This window comes from Papio anubis, chromosome 11, assembly GCF_008728515.1.
Source record: "Papio anubis isolate 15944 chromosome 11, Panubis1.0, whole genome shotgun sequence".
NCBI classification, from domain to species: Eukaryota; Metazoa; Chordata; class Mammalia; order Primates; family Cercopithecidae; genus Papio; species Papio anubis.
Genome location: NC_044986.1, coordinates 98,673,435 through 98,696,655, shown reverse-complemented (window position 1 = coordinate 98,696,655; position 23,221 = coordinate 98,673,435). Strand labels below are relative to the sequence as shown.

The following is a 23,221-nucleotide window of genomic DNA, read 5'->3' as shown; positions in this document are numbered from 1 at the left end:
GAAAGAAGGTATTATGTGAAAATGCTCATTTTAAAGGTACGTATTTTAATAGTCAGCATCACACTCCATTTTCCTCAGTCTTTAAAAGCTGGATTGGTGGCCTAAGGTGATGAAATTGAAACCTAATACAAATGCAGCACTCCCATATCATATCCCTTAACAGTCTAAGGAGAATTGCTGCATATAATGGGCCCGTCTGTTCTACTGCTTCATCTACCTGCTCAGCTCTCAAAGGAAAACAAAATCCATACGATCATTGAGGTCTAGAAATTAACTTTTATTTTAAATCTGTCAAGAACTCCTGGCAGTTATTAATTTTATTAAAGTGATTACATATGGCAAAACAAAGAATAGAGGTAATTCTATTTCTCTACAACATAAATTATGAGTTAGATTTTCAGCTGCCGGCTCAGCATTGTTCAAGATTCTTTTAAAGGGCTGGGGGGATTTTAATATCCAGAAAATGTTAAAGCAGCAAAAGAAAAAATAAATTAAAAAGTCATTGCAATTGGAGATATTGCCAAGGATGTGCTTATTATAAAGTCTTCTTGACATGTTAATTATAAAATCTTCCAACCTTTGGTATTAAAAAAAATCATGTGAATAGTTGTCCTATATTGCCTTGTCATCTATAATTTATAACAGAGAAGAAATTTGCTGATTTTTTAAAAAAGACGGCAAACATGAATCATGACTCATTCAAATAAAATACAACCAGCATTCATTCATCTAACTGAAATATGTTAAAACAAAAACACTTTTATTAACATATTTAATACCAGAATAACTTATAATAGTATGAAAAAGAGTGAAGTATTTGTCTTTAGTTTTCATTGACATGCTCACATTTTGGCAAAATTGTTTTGTAAAGATTCCAAAGTTTGTATCAGAGATCTCTAACTATTTAAGGATGCAAACCAAAAGAACTCATACTTCATCTGATCATACAGTCATAACTTATATATTTTGCTTTGCGCTTACTGTTACTGCAAACAGCAATTTAGAAAACAAAGTAAAAATATATATATACACAAAATATTTTTATATCAAATTATCTTCATTACACTAAATAAATCCAATCCCCAAATGCTATGTTACATGAAAAAGTGTCCTACAATTTATATCAAGACTGATACTGTCCGTCAACTAGAGCAGCCTTTGGTTTTAAAAGCATTTTGCAAAATAAAGAAAAATGTCACCACTTGGCTACACTATTGACCCTCATTCACACTGACAAAAATGCTTTCCAGTTTAAAAAAAAAATAGATTACATACCCAGAAAAAAAAATCCCATCATAAAAGAGTCAAACCGTTTTTACTTCTCTGTAGCACATACCCTCTGTTATATTTGGCATTTCCACTGTTTATTCAAGTTTCAAGTCTTCCCAAGCTGATTAGAATATTATTGTTTAGTTGAGAAAGATAGTCTTCTTTCTTGATATTGATTGTTCTCACTCAATGGTAGTCTAATTTAGAAACAAAATGTTTTCTTTCAATGCACGATTTCACTTCACTTTTACATTAATGTCCAACTTGGCAAAATTCAAACTGTTCAATGTTTTGTTTTCCATATGTTTTAAATTTAAAAATCAATTTTATGTATGTGTATGTATAGCCGCACAGAGATACATTTCTTTCATTCTCTTGTTCTCGCTGCAATACAAATTGTCCATCAGCAATTGTAATTTGAAACGAATCAAATAAAAGATTTTTAGTCATACCATATGAACACAGTTTCCATCACAAAAAGACAGTGAGCTCTAATGCAAACAGGATTATGTTTTAAAACTACAGGTTTAGTTTTACACAGGAAAATTTTGAGTTATTTATATAATAAAGTTGTTTTTTTTTTTTTTTAAACTTCAGCAGAACTTGAGAAAAAAATCCAGATTAATTCTAAAGGGCTTTGTGGTACTTTCCAACAGTGCTTGAAAAAAAGTTTTCCTGATCACCATGTATTCATTGAAATTTTAAATTAACTTGAAGGAATCACTTCTTAAATGTACAACGTTATGTGGATCGCTGCACCTTGAATTTTGGAAGTTTGTAACATATCAGATATGCAGGCAAGATACATGCATAAAAGTCTCACTGTCACTCTGAAAAGCACATTGAACAATTTTCAATACTGTAGACTTTTTTTAAAAGGAAGATTTCATTTGGGCTGAACAGATATCCAAGTTTTAACTTGTGAATTATTGAATGCATTTCAAGGGCTTTCAGCGATTCTGGTTTCAGTCCTGGAATGATTAGGTCCATCTGGAATGATGCACACAGGCTAATAAGCATATGGCGTTGGCATTTTGAGGCATAGCTGTTCAACTATGCCCACGTTGGAACTTATTTTTGGGAAGCAAGGCACTTACTGTAATGGTAATGCAGACATTTTATGCATAGTTTGAGTAACATAAAATAAGTTAATATTTTTGATTAAAATGAGTTTTTTATAATTTATATGTCTTTTACAGAAGCAACTAAATGATATATTTGGGATAATTAAAAATAAGAAGAGGTTTGGGAGAGAGTCATTTTCATCCCTGCTTCGGCTCTTAGGATGAGGGTTGACGAAAACACTGGAAAGAACATCCATTGGATCTGAAAAGCAACAAGCTCTCAAAACTGCTGCACCAGCGGCACTTTGACAGTCTTTACTTCTGCTATATGGGACGACTTCTGGATGATGCAGCTGGTAGTTCCCTGCAGTTTGTCCTTTCCCTGTGCAAGATTTGTTAAGGCCATAGCTGCGTTGATCTCCTTCCAATACGTGTCATCTTTGCTCGGTCCCTTTCTGTTAGCTGCACTGGAGTTAAGCAAAACAGAAAGTAAACGATCAAACTCACTGCAGTTTGCATTGAAAATGTCATCGCTGAAAAGCAGGCACGGCCAATGGGAACATTTTGCTCACCTGTCACCCTTATTGGATCCGTTTTCCAGAGTGTCTGTAAAGAAAAGCAAAAATTCAGTTATTTTTATTTTTTTCCTTTCTTTTCTCATCGCAGGAGTTTCATCACTAATGACCAGAAGTAAAAGTTCTTCAGGAAATATAGTTGAAAATTAGTTAGCTTTTAATAAAGATAAAGCAGTTTGTATTAAGATGAAAAAAATTGCAAAGGGGCAGAAATAAGATGACAGTGGGTAGTAAAGAATAAAAGGGAGCTCTCATAGCTATACAATAATCTGAAGTTATTTCCTCTGAGAAATTGGGGCCTTTTGGATCAGGAGACAAGCAGCATAAGGAAAAAAGTGCTGACTGTGCCTGGGGCCAGGTTCTGGCCTTGCCCTACTATCCACCTGCAGTGTAACTTGGGGGCAGATTATGACCTCCCACAATGTCTGGGATTCAGTTCTCTAACTATCAAATCAGGGAGTTTTGGCTGGGCACAGTGGCTCATATCTGTAATCCCAGTACTTTGGGAGGCCAAGGCAGGGGGATTGCTTGAGCCTAGGAATTCGAGACCAGCCTGTGCTACATCGTGAGATCTCATCTCTACTAAAAATAAAAATAAAAATAGCTGGGTATGGTGGGTGTTCACCTGTCTTCCCAGTTACTCAGGAGGCTGAGGTGGGAGGATGGCTTGAGCCCAGGGGTTGAAGCTGCAGTAAGCAGGGATTATGCCACTGCACTCCAGCCTGGGCAATAAAGCAAGATCCTGTCTCTAAGAAAATTAAAATAAAAAACTGGGGGTTCTAGACAAACTTGGGGGTGCTTCTGGCTCAATGATTCTATAATTTCATGGTTATCAAATTTTCTTTTTTCTTTTTTTTTTTTTTTGAGAAGGAGGCTTGCTGTGTTGCCCAGGCTGGAGTGCAATGGTGTGATCTCGGCTCACTGCAACTTCCACCTCCCGGTTTCAAGCAATTCTCCTGCCTCAGGCTCCTGAGTAGCTGGAATTACAGGCACCTGCCACCATGCCTGGCTAATTTTTGTATTTTTAGTAGAAACAGGGTTTCACCATGTTAGTCAGGCTGATCTTGAACTCCTGACCTCCTGATCTCCCTGCCTCGACCTCCCACAGTGCTGGGATTACAGGTGTGAGCCACCGTGCCTGGCCAGTTATCACACATTTATTTCAGACAAAGGATGGGCAAATAGTTCCCTCTGCTAGTTAGCAAATGAGTAACAGACCCAATGGCGATAGCAATACAGGATTTCCTGGCATATTTATTAGAAGAAGCAGGCACCAGTCCTCAATTTCCAAAAGAACGCCTCCTCCTGCTGCTGCAGGAAATGAAAGTTAGGATGCTAGCTTTTGCTTCTACACTCACATCTTTGGTTTAGATTTGCTGCTTCACTCCGAACACGAATGTCTCTCAACACCACATAAATATAAAGAACCCACAAAAATGGGTTCTCGAGCTCCTTAGGCTAAAAGAATCTGGTATGAGTAACACAAAAATTTCCCTACTGAAGGGAAAGATGTAGGGGGGTGGTAGATAGGCTACTGGCATGGCGTCCTAGCAAAGGAGTAGGGTTGAGACTCCAAAACCAGACAGTGGGTGAGCCCCTCTTCATCACCATCCTCATCCACAACAATAATCAATATTACCAGGGAGCTACTGCACGTGGCACTGTGCTCCACACAGGAAACTTGGAAGATGCAAGGCCCTCTGCTAGTTCTGTGGCCTTTACAAAACTGTCTTTTCCTGCCCTTAGTCCTCTCCCTTCCTTTTACCCCACCTCCCATCCCCGCCAACCCAATATTTCTCACAATTTCTTTTTCTCTACACTGCTTAAGGATAGTTAGGAAATGCATCCTAATTTCCAATTCTGAGCTCTAAGAGAGTCACAGAACTAGAAGAGGTTTGAGAAGAATAACGTCAACACGATCGTCATATAGTCTAAGCAGGGCAAAATTTCCCAGGGAAGAGGTGGTCAAGAGAAAACAAATGACATGACCATGAGGCAGCCAAGCTTCAATACCCTGTCTGAAGGAAAAGAATGGGGAAAGCCTGCTGACATATCCTGAGTTCAGCCTTAAGGTGTAGACCACGAGACAATCATGGGTCACTCTGAGCTCTTTTCACAACCCTTCACCTAAGGAACTTAAATAAACAAGGCGAATAAACAAAACAAAAGCATTTAGTGAACAAATGGCAAGGTGGTTGTGAAGAACACATGAGATCATGTGTGTCTGGCCCAGAATGGAACGACGAGTGTTAGTTCCCTTGGTCTCCTTTCACTGACTACTCAGGCGGCATTTTATAAGGTTTTAGGGATCCTTTGGGGGAAATTATTGGATCTGTGAACAGTTAGATTGTTACCTTCTGCAGCTCTGCCAGCTTCTGGCTCTTACAGGGTCAGCCTGGATGCTTAGCTATACCTCTGCTACTTTCCATAGTTTTGCAATTATAAAGTAACTCATGTAAATGCACGAAAAGAATGATCATTTGTAATTTACAGAACTCTGATACTACTGATTTACAGATCATTTACTACGTGCCAGGCACAATTCTGAGCACTTCGTGGCCTAATTTATTTATGATTACTGACTTTGTGTATGGATAACAAGCCTCCACGGTATCTGTGAAGTCATTTTTTATCGAGTACTATTCTCCTATCTGTAAATCTTCACTCAGTGAGGACAGAGACAAGGTGCTACCAGAACAGAGAACAAGTCAAGGCTTTCGTCTGGGAGAAGGAAAGCCAGCAAATTGCACATTTCACAGAGGAAAAAAAAAAAAAATGAGTTAGGCCTTTGCTCCATTTTGCCCACAAATTGCAACAATTCTGTTGCCAAAGTGAAGCAATAGGTTATGGAGATATTTATTCAATGGAAAGACTTGGCAAAAGCAGAGTAAGTTCCATGAGGCTTAAATAACGTTAGGGAAATAACAAAACATAATTTAGAGAAGACTATGTAACTGACGCTCTGGCTCCCAGACGAAGCCATCTCACATAGGCGAAGGAGACCAGAACCCGGTTCCCTATCTGAACTGTCAACCTCAGAGTGGTTACTGCACACACAAGAAGAAAGCCTGTGCCTATCAAATACGTTATGGGTTACAGAACCTGTCAATGCATCAATGCCATCAATGTATGGAGCCTGCACGTGGAAGGAGAAGATGTAATTCATGGCTCAGGTCCACGGAGAGCCTCTATTTAGGATGAGGAGTTGACTTGCATGTCTTGCAGCTTCGTGAGCGCCTGGCTGTGGCTAGCACTCCCTGTGGCTGACTCCTTGGACTTGTTCCACTGAGAAACATGTTTACTACAGCCAACTGTGAAATTATAAAATTCTGCTTACTCTTTGGGTGTATGTGTTTGACACTTTGGTGCCTATGAAAATACCTTTGAAGTGCAAAAACGTAGACTCAAATCCCCATGCAGGTATTCTTAATTAGGTTTTACAAATCTCAACAATGTACTACACAGGATTCAATACACTGAATTCTGTATTTTATTTTTCAGGCAGATGGGCACATTCAATGTCACTAGGTATAGATTGGGTTCCTTTCCAGTAATAGAAGAAAATTGTTTTACATCACACACTGGGGCCTTTCGGGAGGTGCGGAGCTGGGGGAGGGAAAGCATTAAGAGAAATGCCTAATGTCAATGACAAGTTGATGAGTGTAGCAAACCAACATGGCACATGTATACCTATGTAACAAACCTGCACGTTGTGCACATGTACCCTAGAACATAAAGAATAATACAATAAAAAAAGAATTTCTATTTAAAAAAAAGTAATGGAGAATAGACACATGTTACTTCTCTATCAGTAGTCAGTGTGAAAACTGCATACAACAAAACTCAATCTCAAAGACTGAAATCCACCAGGAAAAGCTGCTTACCACCACTTGGGAAGTGCCGGGGGTGGGCAGTCTCTGTGCCCAAAGTGCTTTTAGTTCAAAAAATGAATTGATGTTAGAAGGGCACGCTTTTCCTGAGGCTGTTACTGGTGGGCTGCCCAGTGTCACTTGGGTATTTTGTAGTCCAAGAGCCACCTCCTGTGGAGTAATGTGTGCTGGTTCCCAGAAAAGCCAAACCGGCAAAAGGAAGATAGTAAACAGAGCCCTTTGACTCTGAAACATTTGTGCTTTTTTTTTAGGAAAGCAAGGACTCGAAAGATCTGGGAGACTGGGGAGATTTTTTTTTTTTTTCTATTTGTTGTGCTAAGATGAAATCTGGAGAAATGTCACAGTTTTTAGCGAACTGATATCATTTGAGGGGAATTCAGAAAATTTACAATCTTCTCATTATACTAACTGGCTGTATTAATGTTGTAATTTTTTTTTTCTTATGCTCTTTCCCTTTGAAGTAAAAACTTATCAGCTCTTCTCTGGCTCAAGTGTGCTGTGTCTTGTGTCTTTTCAGCTCATGGTCAGTATTTGAGGTGCAGTGGGTCTGTGTACCCCACCCCTGGTGGTCATGGGGGTCCTGACACATCTGTCCACTGCTGACAGGTGGTCTCACTGGCTCCACTTGAGAAGTGGCACCTAGTAGCTCCAGAAACAATCAGACAGGAGAGGGAAGGATCGTGCATGTTGCTGAAAGAGGGAAAACGCAAGTTGGAGCTAGCTCCTGGTATGTAGACTCTTGAGAGCAGTTCATTAGCATGCACAGACTCAGGGTCTGACTGCCCCACATTTGGCTCGGCTGTATCTCTTACTCTGCAAGTAGCTTGGCTCAGCCTCTCCAAAGTCTGAGCTAAAATGCCTCTTTAGATTCCAAGGTTCCAAAAATCAGCTACGCTGTCAATTACCATAAAAGCAACTGGTTGGCAGGAACGGCTTATTGAACCAGCCAAAAGAGCGTGTTTTAAGACGAAAAAAGAAAAGAAAAGAAAAAAAAAGAGGTGTGTAGTTAGGAAAATCTTGGATGCTGCAAAACCCAAACCATGTTGAAACTTAAAGTGGGGCTATCCTCAGTTTGGACATGTGTTTCCTTCTACAGTTAAGTAGAGAAAAAAATTATACAGAAAACCCAGTTCCAATGCAACTCGAGATATCTGAGCAAAAACCTCTGCGGCCAACTGTGAAAAATGCAACTCAGAAGCACATCAGTTCTGATATATATTCCCGATGTTATATTTGTAGCCATAAAAAGAGACAAAAATGTGGCCAAATCTTTTTCTCTGAGGTTTTTAAAAAATTTAATAAATAGGCCCTAAAGGGAAAAATGTTTTTGTTTCACATATGCCACTGAAATGTAAATAAAATGAGGCGAGATTAAGAATTCAGGTTTTTAAATTAAACAATCGAAAAATTATATATGTTTCCTTAAATTAAAATGGAGGGAGTAGAAGAAAAAAAACTTTTGAGATCACGGAAAGGGAAGTAAATGAGTCAGTGAGAAATCATCACTGAAATAGCTCAGCCAAGGGGGAAAACAAAGACAGTCCACTAGGATTATTTGAGTGGGAAGAAGAAGCCACTCATATTTTAAAACAATAAAAGAAGGTACAGTTGTGCACCATCTAACGATAATTCGGTCAGTGACAAGCCAGACGTATGACAGTGGCCCAGAAGATTATAATGGAGCTGAAAAATTCCTGTCACCTAGTGACATCATAATGTGGTCGTGCCACACATTGCTCATGTGTTTGTGGTGATACTGGTGTAAAGAAACCTATTGAGGCTGGGCGCAGTGGCTCACGCCTGTAATCCCAGCACTTTGGGAGACCGAGGCGGGTGGATCACTTGAGTTCAGGAGTTCAAGACCAGCGTGGCCAACAGGGTGAAACCTTGTCTCTACTAAAAAATACAAAAACTTAGCCAAGCATGGTGTTGCATGCCTGTAATCCCAGCTACTCAGGAGGCTGAGGTGGGAGAAGCGCAGGAACCCGGGAGGTGGAGGTTGCAGTGAGCCAAGATCTCGCCATTGCACTCCAGTCTGGTGACGCAGCAGGACGCCATTGCAAAACAAACAAACAAACAAACAACAACACCTACTGAGCTGCTAAATGTATAAAGTATAGCACATAAATTATGTACAGTACATAATACTTGGTAATAATAAATGACTATGTTACTGGGTTTATGTATTTACTATATTTTTTATTGTTATTTGAGAGTGTGCTCCTTCAACTTATATTTCAAAAGTTAACTGTAGCCGGGCGCGGTGGCTCACGCCTGTAATCCTAGCACTTTGGGAGGCTGAGGTGGGCGAATCACTTGAGGCCAGGAGTTGAAAACCAATCTGGTCAACATGGTGAAACCCCATCTCTACTAAAAATACAAAAAAATTAGCTGGGTGTGGTGGCGGGTGCCTGTAATCCCAGCTACTTGGGAGGCTGAGGCGGAAGAATTGCTTGAACCCAGGAGGCAGAGGTTGCAGTGAGCCGAGATTGCACCATTGCACTCCAGCCTGGGCGACAGAGCAAGACTCCGTCTCAAAAAAAAAAAAAAAGGTTAACTGTAAAACAGCCTCAGGCAGGCCCTTCAGGAGGAATTCCAGAAGAAGGCATTGCAATTATCGGAGATGACAGCTTCATGCGTGTTATTGCCCCTGAAGACATAGAGGTGGAAGACAGTGATATTGACGAGCCTTACCCTGTGCAGGCCTAGGCTAATGTGTGTGTTTGTGGCTTAGTTTTTAACAAAAGTGTTTAGAAAGTAAAAATAAGAAATGAAAAATTTTAATAACAGGAAAAAGTTTACAGAATAGGATATAAAGAAAATATTTTCATACAGCTGTCCAATGTGTTTGTGTTTTAAGCTAAGTGTTATTACAAAAGAGTCAAAACGTTTTTTTAAAAAGCTTATAAAGTAAAAAGTAACAGTAAGCTAAGATTAATTTATTATAGAAGAAAAAAATTTTTAAATAAATTTAGGGTGGTCTTAGTGTTGAGTGTTTATAAAGTCTACAGTAATGTAGAGTAACGTCCTAGGCCTTCACATTCACTCACCACTCACTCACTCACTTACCCAAAGCAACTTCCAGCCTTGCAAGCTCCGTTCATGGTAAGTGCCTTATACAAGTGCATAATTATTTTATTTTTTACCAGCAGTCCTAAACCTTTTTGGCACCAGGGCCTGGTTTTGTGGAAGACCATTTTCCCACAGACCAGGGAGGGAGGCAGTTTCAGGATAAAACTGTTCTACCTTGGATCATCAGGCATTAGTTAGATTCTCATAAGAAGCGCACAACCAACCAGGCGCAGTGGCTCGTGCTTGTAATCCCAGCACTGCAGGAGGCCGAGGAGGGTGGATCACAAGGTCAGGAGTGTGAGACCAGCCTGGTCAACACAGTGAAACCCCATCTCTACTAAAAATACAAAAATTAGCTGGGTGTGGTGGCCTGGCCAACACAGTGAAATCCCATCTCTACTAACAATACAAAAATTAGCTGGGCGTGGTGGCAGGCACCTGTAATCCCAGCTACTTGGGAGGCTGAGACAGGAGAATCGCTTGAATCTGGGAGGTGGAGGTGGCAGTCAGCTGATATCTCATTGCACCACAGCACTCCAGCCTGGGCAACAGAGCTAGACTCAGTCTCAAAAAAACAAAAAAAGAAAAGAAAAAAAAAGAAAAAGAAGTGCACAACTACACGCGCAGTTCACAATAGGGTTCGCGCTCCTGTGAGAATTTAACACCAGCGCTGATCTGACAGGAGGTGGAGCTCAGATGGTAATGTGAGCGATGGGGAGCAGCTGTAAATACAGATAAAGCTGCTTATGCAGCTCCTGCTATGGAGCCTGGACTGCTACCGGTCCGTGGCCTGGGGCTGAGGGGCCCCTGTTTTATACCATATTTTACTGTGTCTTTTCTGTGTGAAGGTATGTTTAGATACATACATATATATATATATATTTTACTTCATTGTACTACTTTTCTACCCTTTGGGAAAACCCAATTAATACGTAAAACATTTCTTCTAGTGAGTAGGAATTACTTTCTATATTTTTAAAGTATTCATTATTATAAGATTCCCAAAGGAAATCAGGTCCCATTTCTGTTAACTCCTTTTTTTTTTTTTTTAAATTGTACTTTAAGTTCTAGGGTACATGTGCACAACGTGCAGGTTTGTTACATATGTATACATGTGGCATGTTGGTGTGCTGCACCCATTAACTCGTCATTTACATTAGGTATATCTCCTAATGCTATCTCTCCCCCCTCCCCCCTCCCCACAATAGGATCCAGTGTGTGATGTTCCCCACCCTGTGTCCAAGTGATCTCATTGTTCAATTCCCACCTATGAGTGAGAACATGCAGTATTTGGTTTTCTGTTCTTGCAATAGTTTGCTGAGAATGATGGTTTCCAGCTGCATCCATGTCCCTACAAAGGACACGAACTCACCCTTTTTTATGGCTGCATAGTATTCATGTGCCACATTTTCTTAATCCAGTCTGTCACTGATGGACATTTGGGTTGATTCCAAGTCTTTGCTATTGTGAACAGTGCCGCAATAAACATACGTGTGCATGTGTCTTTATAGCAGCATGACTTATAATCCTTTGGGTATATCCCCAGTAATGGGATGGCTGGGTCAAATGGTATTTCTAGTTCTAGATCCTTGAGGAATCGCCATACTGTTTTCCACAATGGTTGAACTAGTTTACAGTCCCACCAACAGTGTAAAAGTGTTCCTATTTCTCCATATCCTCTCCAGCACCTGTTGTTTCCTGATTTTTTAATGATTGCCATTCTAACTGGTGTGAGACAATATCTCATTGTGGTTTTGGTTTGCATTTCTCTGATGGCGAGAGATGATGAGCATTTTCTCCTATGTCTATTGGCTGTATGAATGTCTTCTTTTGAGAAGTGTCTGTTCATATCCTTTGCCCACTTTTTGATGGGGTTGTTTGTTTTTTTCTTGTAAATTTGATTGAGTTCTTTATAGGTTCTGGATATTAGCCCTTTGTCAGATGAGTAGATGCCAAAATTTTCTCCCATTCTGTAGGTTGCCTGTTCATTCTGATGGTAGTTTCTTTTAGATACATATTTTTAATGCTTACCATTGGCTCCGATTGCCTACAGTAGTCAGTATAGTAATCTACTGTACAGGTTTGTAGTCTAGGATACATTGTAGTCCAGGATACTGCCTGATGATACATTTGCATTTCTTAGAGCACATCCCTGTTGTTAAGCAACACATGACTATATTCACCTTGCTCATTAGGCCTGGCCTAGTGTCCTTGCAGAGCAATTAGAAATCTGGGGCCTGTGATAATGATCCAAAGCAAGTCAGAGCTCCAGATGCTTGAAAACTGTGCTTCTACACAACTGTTAAGTTTGGGGGCCATTACTTTGATAGTAGGTGTGCAGAACCTGCGTCTAGTGTGTTATTGACCTCAGAAATCCAGAGAGCCTCTGGGGGTACCAGATCAGTTTCTGGAGTTATTGGAACAACTGAGGATAAGAACAAGACTCTGGTGAGTACGGCAGGTATAAAACCTCACTGAAGATTCTGAAATACCAATTGCTGTGAAGTTGCAGTGCCTTACCAAATGACCCCCAGGGCTCACAAGCAATCCCCAGGGCTCCCTGCTCACATGGCTACAGTCTCCATCTCTACTTTTTCATACCTGGAGACTGAAGCTGGGCTTCCACACCCCTCTACAAATTGGTTCTACAGTGACCATACAGTTCTTTCTTTTTATAAATAGCATTCATTGGTTGGATACAGCAGCTTATGCTTGTAATCCTAGCACTTTGAGAGACTGAGGCAGGAGGATTGCTTGAGCCCAAGAGTTTGAGACCAGCCTGGGCAACATATATGGTGATACTTTGTGTCTATTAAAATTTTTTAAAATTAGCCAGGCATGGTGGTGTGTGTCTGTAGTCCCAGCTACTCGGAAGGCCGAGGTGGGAGGATCACTTGAGCCTAGGAGGTCAAGACTGCAGTGAGCTGAGATCATGCCACTGCACTCAGGACTGGGTGACAGAATGAGACACACACACACATATGCACATAAATATATAGCATTTGTTGTTTTTTTAAAATAAGAAAGTAATACAGCTTCCCTGCAGAAAATCTAAGAAAAAGTGTAAAATAGAAAATAAGGGGCAATCAGGGATAATTAATATTAACATTTGGATATATGGCCTTCCAAACAAGTATTATACACATTTTTTTTAAATGGCATCATTCTGGACATGTGTTACAACCTGCTACTGAACTTCCATGTTCACCTTACCTTCTGTTAATAAATAAGACAGTAATTTACCCTTTGGCCTTTCCCAATGTAGCAGTGGGTTTTGTCTGTAAAATAGAAACAGCCTGAAAGAATTCAAAATCCAGCTCCATCCAACTTAAACTTGAATATTAAGCAGTGCAAATGTTGCAAGAAGGAGTTAGCTTTAAAATAACCAGGGACTGGTTTTGTAGAAGACAGTTTTTTCACAGAGCAGGGAGTGGGGGGTTTGAGATGAAACGGTTCCACCTCAGATCATCAAGCATTAGTTAGATTCTCGTAAGGAGTTCACAACCTACATCCCTTGTATGCACAGTTCACAATAGGGTTCATGCTCCTATGAGAATCTAATGCTGCTGCTAATATTTATTGTATGCTTATTCTTATGCCAGGCACTATGCCAGAAACTCTACAAATGTTATCTGATTAAATGCCTGCAATGACCCTGTGTGATAGCACCATCACCCTTATTTACAAATGACACTGTAGCTTAGAGGGGTCCAGGAACTTGCACCTTTGCAAGCTGTGAGACTCAGCACGAGGTCCCCTGGCCCTGAAGGTCTTGTTTTTAACCCCTGCATGGCACTATCCAAGTAACCTCTGTCAATAAAGCCACCTGCAAAGACCGTGGCAAGACTTAATGCATTGTATACATAGAAAGCCTATGGCAGCAGAACCTATTAAAAACGGATTAAACTTCTCTGTACTTTTTGCTAGGATTTTAGACCACAAAGAGACCAAAACCAGATTTTTTTTCTCCTTATGATTTAATACGTAATATCAAGGAATCTGTCCAAATTGTAGAATAGGGAATTCAAGTAAGTTGTCTTGAGATCTTCTTTATACTTTCAGTAGAGTGATTTCTTTTGGATTTTTGTTTTGTTTTGCTTTGCTTTTTGTTTGTTTGTTTGTTTGTTTTTGAGACGGAGTCTTGCTCTGTCTCCCAGGCTGGAGTGCAGGGGCGTGATCTTGGCTCACTGCAACCTCTGCCTCCCGGGTTCACACCATTCTCCTGCCTCAGCCTCCTGAGTAGCTGGGATTACAGGCGCCCGCCACCACGCCTAGCTAATTTTTTTTTGTATTTTTAGTAGAGACGGGGTTTCACTGTGTTAGCCAGGATGGTCTCGACCTTCTGACCTCGTGATCCGCCTGCCTTGGCCTCCCAAAGTGCTGGGATTACAGGCGTGAGCCACTGCGCCCGGCCCAGTAGAGTGATTTCTAATCGATGTGTGTGTGATATCCCTATAACTACTCCTCTATAGCCCTGAGTGAATGACTGCTAAACAGTTCCTAGGCGTCACTTTTAGAGGAAAAGTGCTGTGTCACTTTTACAGGAAATTTTTGTGGTTATCCTCTCTTTGGGACAGTTAGAGCTTTTGAATGAGTAAAGATAAATCATTCTAAGTGATATTTGCCAGAAAAGGAAGTAAAGGAAAACCACCCAACAACCCATAACACTTATTTGTTGATGACCAGACTGCTTCTACCAGTCCCGCTGACCAAAGTGAGTTTGACTCTAAAACTCTGGCATGACAGGAAGAGACTGCAACTAAAGCCTGGTGAAAATCAAGGCTACTGAAGATAAAAGAGTTATTAGAAGCCTGGATTTTGTGGGTGTGGAGATAAGAGAGCTTTGGAAGCTTTCTAAGTGGTGAGAAGTGAATAATGAATAATAGATGAATAAAATGAAACCCACCTCATATTCATGGATGGACTTAGTATTTTTTTTCTTCTTGTAATAGACTAGCTGAATTAGTTATCCTGGGGGTATAAAGAATGAGAGGCATCTAAAATTATTTCAGAATTTGAAGAAAGAAAGAGAGAGAGAGAGAGAGAAAGAAAGAAAAAAAGAAAGAAAGAAGAGAAGAGAAGAGAAAAAGAAAATAAAAGAAAAGTCTTTTCTTTCTTCTGAGACAGTCTTACTCAGTCACTCAGGCTGGAGTGCAGTGGCACGATCTCGGCTCACTGCAACCTCCTCCTCCCGGGTTCAAGCGATTCTCCTGCCTCAGCTTCCCAAGTAGCTGGGATTATAGGTGCCCGCCACCATGCCTGGCTAATTTTTGTATTTTTAGTAGAGATGAGGTTTCATCACGTTGGCCAGGCTGGTCTCAAACTCTCAACCTCAGGTGATCCGCCCACCTTGGCCTCCCAAAGTGTTGGGATTATTGGCATGAGCCACAGCGCCCGGCCAACTCTTTTCCAAAAATAAAGCCAATGTTGCCTCCAGCCATGACTTCCATATTCTGGCCAGAGATTCTTTTCCTTTCTGCCACTGCTTATGTGGGCTGGCCCCTCTTGATGGCTAATGACACCCAGATGTCCTGGATCCACAGGGTCCTTACCTTCAACTGCCTTTCTGTCAATGCATAGTCCCCTCAACTAGCTACTGCCAGAAAATAAAAATTGAAAGCCACATCTCTCTTTTTTTCTTTTTCTTTCTTTCTTTCTTTCTTTTTTTTTTTTTTTTTGAAACGGAGTCTCGCTCTGTCGTCCAGGCTGGAGTGCAGTGGCATGATCTTGGTTCACTGCAACCTCTACTTCCTGGGTTCAAGTAATTCTCCTGCCTCAGCCTCCTAAGTAGCGGAATTACAGGTGTGCACCACCACGCCCAGCTATTTTTTGTATTTTTAGTAGAAACAGGGTTTCACCATGTTGTTCAGGCTGGTCTCAAACACCTGACCTAGTGATCCACCAGCCTCGGCCTCCCAAAGTGCTGGGATTACAGGCATGAGCCATTGTGCCCAGCCCACACCTCTCTATTTTGAACCAATAGTGAAGAGCTCCCTGGTTAAGATGGGGCTATTTCATATCTCAAAGCTCTCAGGCTAGGTTATAATCCCATTAATAACAACGATAGGACATCTTTCTTTCTGCAGGAGTACCAATGCCTTGGGTAGACCTGTGAAAGTGCTGCTTGGCTCCTTATGTTAGGGAGCTACTGCCCTGGCTGGTGGCTCTTTAGTCATTTCCTGATGTTTCTTTTTTCTGGTAAAATGCACAGCTCTTCTGGCCTCATCAGTCTGGGCCAGTGGAGGTGCAGGAAGTGGGACTTGTAACTTAAAAGTAGCTGTTCAGAATAAACAGAACACCACCCAATGATCATGTTTCAATTCACTTTTAATCTTTTTCACTAAGCACATTAAATATTCTTGATGCTAAGTCATTCAGCATAGTCCCATCTTCCAAGATTGCTCCTCTGTGATCTCAAAGGCTCCATCTTCCCCAAGTTTAAAATGTTCAGCCTGAAATTTCACTTTGAAGATTTGAATGTAGTCTATGGGGAGGCCAGGGTCGGCGGGGGTTCAGAAAGGGGATCTGGAAATGTTAAGTATTCTCGTTTCTATTCTTGGCTCTTGGTATTCTCCACGAGGGTGGTCTGGAGGGAGCCTTAGAGGCCGTGTAGTGTAATGGTCAGAGCTCAGACTCCAGACCTAGACAGCATGAGCTGCACCCCTGCTCTCTCACTTAGCATCCACGTGCCAAGCTGGCCAGCTGCTTGACTTCTCTGTGTTTCATCTTTATCACCTATTAAACGAGGATAATAGTACCGGAGTCATAGGGTAGTTATGTGGACCACATGAGTTCATATTTTATAAAACACTTAGAAGAGAGCTTGAGCACATATAGCAAGCACTATAGAAGTCCTCGTTAAAAAAAAGAAAAAGTTTACCTCCCTTCTCACTTTAATTTTCTACATCTAGAAAATGGAATTAAATGCAGTCACCAGAAAAATTAGTGTTATTCGATGATTTAATATGAAAACCATTATGTAAGGAGAAAATATTTTAACTCTGGGCAAAAGCCCATCAGCTCAGATTAATGGATTAAGTGTGCAGAATCTATCATCTTCAAAGACAAAAATGGCTTTTCTGATGGTCCTTTGTGCCAAAACACCACAACATGCCAAGACAAAGAGACCTGGAGCCACATTAAAGAATATCTATTAGCTTTAAGTATCTAATGGATTTTGTTACTTCATTTTCTCAGGGGGAATATTGGAGATGTTACCCAAAGTGTTTCATCCATGAAACCTAGATTTCCAGCCAAAGTCTCAGAAAATGAACTCCTAACTATACATGAATAAGTTCTGTGTGTGCTTGTATGTTGCAAAGAGCATTAATTGTTTATAAAAGCACTCATTTTTACATGCAGGTTGGGCTACTAGTTCTGAAACCTAAATGCATTTATAGTGCTTCTTAGCTAAACCTTAATTTTGTCCCCACATCTTAATATTGATATTCATCCTTTCAGTTCTATAGCACAAGGTTTATTTCTCCCAAGATTCACTTTACAGTTACCACACTGCCGTTTTGGAAAGGTTGACTTGTTAATAAATATACAGCTGAATGGTGTTAGGCTACAAACGACTAATATGACTTCAGCAAAAAAAAAAAAAAAAAAAAAAAAAAGACTCTTTAAACGGAAAAAATGTGCATTCATGATCTGGAAAGTCTGGCTCCTCCATCTCTTTTCAAACTCCTCAGTATCTCTAAAAAACCATCAAAAAGTATTTTTCCTTTGATACATGAACTGTAGTGTATCTTTGAATTGGCTCATATTATTGCCATGCCTCTCAAATTCTTCAAATTACCGTCTCCAGAAATGACACTTCAGACTAGGAGATCTCCATGTTAAACCTGTCTGAATGATTAACACCAGAAATGACACAATGAGAGAGGTGATGCTCACAAACTTCTTGGCTCTTTCACAAGATCAGCAAATGGCAGTTTCTCTACTCACTGTTCATCTGCTGTATTTACTACTAGAAAAAAAATCCCACATTTTAGATATAAGATGAATACTATTACCAGTCTTTCTTCTACATTTCAAATATGCTTCAATGTTCTTAATAAACTTAAACCTTAAAACTGTACTTGGCATGTCAGTGTTCTAGGATCACACATTTCTATGTTTAAAGGTTCTGCAATTTTCTGCTTTTAATTTAGGAACAGTATTTAAAGCCTCAACTGGGGTGGAGGTATACTTTGAAATGAAAATGGGGAAGATTTCTGCTGATGGTATTGAAGGGCATAAGTTAAAAAAGAACTGTGAATAAAGGCAGGGTAAAAGTCCTTGTCTTGTCCGTGGGAAGGTGGCTGGAGCTAGGTTACAGAGCACCCCTAGTCTAGCGGTCCTCCCATGACCCCTTTTGACCAAAAGAACACTAAATAACTCCTCTCCACTTTAAATCTTGCTGAGAGATCTACTCTAAATTTTGCCCAGGGATGTACATCCCAAACCAAGAAGCAATGTAACCTCCAAAAAAAAGGGAAGAGACTGGTCACCTCTACTTTTCAATGAGAACAACTCTGCTCCTAGAGAAAGATTCCCTGCCTAGGAGAACCAGTTCTGGCTGAAGGAAGCCACGTGTGGGTGACTGGGGACAGCTCTTGCTAACTGGAAGCATCTGATTATGTTCCTTTCCTAGTAATCTATTAAATATACACTTATTAAATTTCAATGGCATACAGATCCTTTTTCTACGATTACCACCTAAACAGAATACAAGAGATTGCTAGAAAAAAGTAACTGATAAATTGCTTAAACCTAACAAGTCGGTTGGGCGTGGTGGCTCACGTGTGTAATCCCAGCACTTTGGGAGGCTGAGGCCAGCAGATCACGACGAGGTCAGGAGTTCAAGACCAGACTGACCAACATGGTGAAACCCCATCTCTACTAAAAACACAAAAATTAGCCGGGTGTGGTGGTGTGCACCTATAATCCCAGCTACTCAGGAGGCTGAGGCCAGAGATTCGTTTGAACCCGGGAGGCGGAGGTTGCAGTGAGCTGAGATTGTGCCACTACACTCCAGCCTGGGCAACAGAACGAGATTCCATCTCAAAAAACAAAAACAAAAACAAAAACAAAACCCTAACAAGTTGATCTTTTGGGAGGAAAATAAAAAAACATTTCATAGATCCAAAACCACCTGCTCATACAGTATTTGTCTGAGGCACTGGATTTGTCCTAGACCCATGGGAACATAGTGGACTCACTAAGTATATGACCTTGGAGGAGTTATTTACACACACTATATCTAGGTTTTTCCACCTATAAAATGGGGATCATTGTAACACCTACTTCGTACAGTTGCTGTGAGGATAAAATGAGGTATTAAATGGAAAGCTCTTGAAACAGTGCCCACCACATAGGAAGGGCTGTGGCACTATGCTTCCTGACTTGAAGAAGTCAGGGTGCAAATCATCCTTTGTTAGCCAAGGGGCCACTCCAAGCTCCACAAAAATACTAAGCCCCCTACTGGGTCTCTCCTGTCATACCTTAGGCCTTGATATAGTTTGCCTGTGTTCCCAAATCTCATCTTGAATTACAATCCCCATAATCCCCACATGTCGAGGGAGGGATCCAGTGAGAGGTGATCAGATCATGGGGGTGGTTTCCCCCATGCTGTTCTCATGATAGTGCGGGAACTCTCATGAGATCTGATAGTTTTATAAGGCAGTTTTCCCTGCTCTTGCTCACTCTTCTCTCTCCTGCTGCCTTGTGAAGAAGGTGCCTGCTTCTCCTTCCGCCATGATTGTAAATTTCCTGAGGCCTCCCCTGCTACACAGAATTGTGAGTCAACTAAACCTCCTTTGTTTATAAATGACCCAGTCTCAGGTAGTATCTTTATAGGAGTGTGCAAATGGACTAATACAGGCCTCTTACTCATTTTCTTAGGATGCTCTAGAGAAGAGAATAAAATTCTCTGGGGAAGTCTTCAAAGGGGAAAGTTTCTGGATCCCATCTCTGAGATTGTGTTCAGGTAGGTCATGGCTATGGCACTTGAACAAGCTCCTCAGATGTTCTGATGCTGACGATGAAGGGGCTGCCCTATGAGAACTATGGTGTGGAGCATTAGAAATGGACTGTTTTAGTAAAGAACCATGCTGGAATTCCTGGTGTTCACTCAAGTATAGCAGCACAAGGCACTCTTACCTTGTCATAGTAAAATATATATACATATTATTGGATTTCTAATATTCCAGCAAGGGTCAACCAGCCATCTTAAGCCTGTATTGAATGAACCAAGATTTTTTTGTAATAATTTCAACTACTATTTTAAATTCAGGAGGTACATATGCAGGTTTGTTATACAGGTATATTGTGTGATGCTAAGGTTTGGGGTATGAATGATCCCGTCACTCAGATAGTGAGCACAGAACCCAATAGGCAGCTTTTTAGCCTTTGCCCTCCCTCACTCCACCTTTTTGGAGTCTCCAGTGCTTATTGTTTCCTTCTTTGTGTCTATGTGTACTCAATGCTTAGCTCTCATGTATAAATGAGAACATGTGGTATTTGATTTTTTGTTCCTGTGTTAATTTATTTAGGATACTGGCCTCCAGCTGCATCCATGTTGCTGCAAAGGATATAACTTAACTCTTTTTTATGACTGTGTAGTGTTCCATTGTGTATATGTACCTCACTTTCTTTATCCAATCCACTATTGATGGACATCTGGGTTGATTTAATGTCTTTGCTATTGTGAATAATGCTGTGATGAATACACAAATGCATTTGTCTTTTTGGTAGAATGATTTATTTCCCTTTGGCTGTATACCCCAGTAATGGGATTGCTGGGTTGAATGGTAATTCTGTTTTAATAAACCAAGTTCTTGATTCCAATTTAATATGAATAGCAGACACAACACTTTTATAAGAAAATATCACTCAGAAATCGGTAACTCCAACTTCAAAAATACTATTTATTGTTTATCTTTGCTTAAATATGTATATAATACCTCTAAAAATGCTTTTTGTCAGGTAAAGTGGTAAAACACCTCACTTTACTTGCATTACTTTTGCCCAGTTCTTGCAAGTTTTACTATGCTATGACATATAAATCAGGGAGAATTATTACTAATACACACTTGAGAACAAAGGAATCCAAGATTTTCATTGTGATGTATTACAAGATACTTCAGAATATGCAAATCATCCTCCTTCTTCTAACTGGAATAGCCATGGTAATGATATACTGTCATGAGATCTGTGTTTTCTGTTTTGAAAATAAACATGTTGGCCCAGTGCAAAATTGCTGTGCTGGTAGGGCCTTTTATTTTTATAAGTCTTTGACTTTTTTCTTAATCTTTCCTTTGGGAAAATAAGGTGACAAATAGTATTCCACATTGGGTCATCAAAAACTAATTATTCAACCTAACATAGAATTTCTTTCTAGGGTAGGATAATAAGCTTTTATAAACTAAGGTGAACTTAGTTTCTGCTGCTCTTGGAATATTTTATTCAGGCCTGCCTCAAAAAGAACAGAGCATTGTTTTATTATACACTGACATAGTGATGAGGTTTTACGAACAGAGTATTTGGTTATTTTTAGTCTGTTATTTCTAGGGCAGCCCTGCGAGGTAGCTAGAGCTACATGGTCTCTAAAGAGGAACAGGGACTGGGGTAGAGATCCACCAGGCAAACAGCTTGGCAACTGCTTGACCAAAACCACTGAGGCAGAGCACAGAGGTTAGGATCCTGGATTGAATTGTGATGGAGGATAGAGAGGGTCCTATGTAGGCCTGCTGATGGCTTTGCTTTTGAACAGCCGCAGAATGTCATAGCATCAGCTTCTGGAACCATAGGGCTGAAAGGGACTAAACTGCTAACGGTGGCCACCTCAAAGGCATCTATATGTCTAGGGACAGAGCCTGAGATCTGAGAACAACTCTTGACTGTGTGTATGCTGAGAGATGAGCTGGGCTTGTGCCTCCCCCAGAGTCTGTGGGGTCATTCTGTGCTGAGACTACTCCTCCCAAGGGCCAAAAATTAAACGTAGCAGGTCTAAAACAATGAGGATCTATACTACAGAGTTAAGAAGTGTAATATGCAGGAGAGGAATTTTTGTGGGCATCACCAGACATTCAAACTACAGTACTTAAGCATGGATCAAAGAAGTTATAAAGAAAGAAAGGGAAAGAGAGAGAGAACAAACACCGTGATGATCTTACATTTAAAAATATCCCCAAACAAGAACTGAATGACTACTAGGAAAAGGCAAGAGCAAGTAGAATACACAGAAAACTTTTTGCAAGGCCATTTCATGGAAATTTAAGTACAAAAGAATGGCATGTTCACATGATTCAAATGTATTTAAATGCCAATCGACCATACATATTGCATTACAGATGTCACATATTAAGTAAATAAGACACCTATAAATAAAAAAGAAAACATATTTTAGTCACTAAAAGTTACTGATTTAGAGAAATGGCCAATGAATCTAATACTTCTGGGGGATTAAAAGCAATTTTCTGCTCTTTCTTATCTTTTCTCCTCTTTGTTATATCTTTTGATGACTCATATGGTTTGGCTGTGTCCCCATCTAAATCTCATCTTGAATTGTAGCTCCCACAATTCCCATGTGTCGTGAGAGGGACCTGGCGGGAGGTAATTGAATCATGGGGGTGGGTCTTTACCATACTGTTCTCATAGTAGTGAACAAGTCTCACAAGAGTTGATGATTTCACGAGGGGTTTCCCCTTTCGCTTGGCTCTCATCTTCTTTTGCCTGCTGCCATGAAAATGTGCCTTTTGCCTTTTGCCATGATTGTGAGGCCTCTCCAGCCATGTGGAACTGTGAGTCCATTAAACCTCTTTCTGTTGATAAATCACACAGTCTTGGGTATGTCTTTATCAGCAGCATGCAAATGGACTAATACAATGATTATAGAGAGAAACGTAATATTTTAATGAGCACTAACATACTCTTACCAATTTAAAAATAAACAACAGAAACAGAGAGAAAGGCAGAAAGCTGTACAAAAGAGAAAAGGAAGCAAACATGATATTTCCAGGACAAACCAGATCCATTTATCTATACCTTTTGGGTTTGGTTTTGGAATATATTACACATACTCCAAAGTGCTTTAAAAATTAAATCTCCAGGCCAGGCGTGGTGGCGCATGCCTGTAATCCCAGCACTTTGGGAGGCTGAGGCAGGTGGATCACGAGGTCAGGCGATTGAGACAATCCTGGCTAACATGGTGAAACCCCGTCTCTACTGAAAAAAAAAAAAAAAAAAAAAAAAGATGTGGTGGCAGGTGCCTGTAGTCCCAGCTACTCGGGAGGCTGAGGCAGGAGAATGGCATGAATCCAGGAGGCAGAGCTTGCAGTGAGCCGAGATCATGCCACTGCACTCC

General features: G+C 40.5%; 1 protein-coding gene across 4 annotated transcripts in view; it reads right to left on the bottom strand.

The window, feature by feature from the left end:
* Positions 1-256: 256 nt before the first annotated feature.
* Positions 257-23,221, bottom strand: part of MKX (mohawk homeobox) — a 75,409-nt gene continuing 52,444 nt past the window's right edge. For 2 of the 4 annotated variants that reach the window (XM_009214155.4, XM_031652426.1), the window contains 2 exons: positions 2,906-2,939; positions 257-2,800 (listed from right to left, as the gene is read on the bottom strand). In XM_009214155.4, coding sequence (XP_009212419.1) covers positions 2,614-2,800; positions 2,906-2,939 — 221 coding nt within the window. In that variant the 3' untranslated portion in view covers positions 257-2,613. Of the gene's footprint in view, positions 2,801-2,905; positions 2,940-15,738; positions 16,606-23,221 lie in introns of those variants that run through there. The other 2 variants (XM_009214156.4, XM_017962625.3) reach the window with 2 other exon arrangements.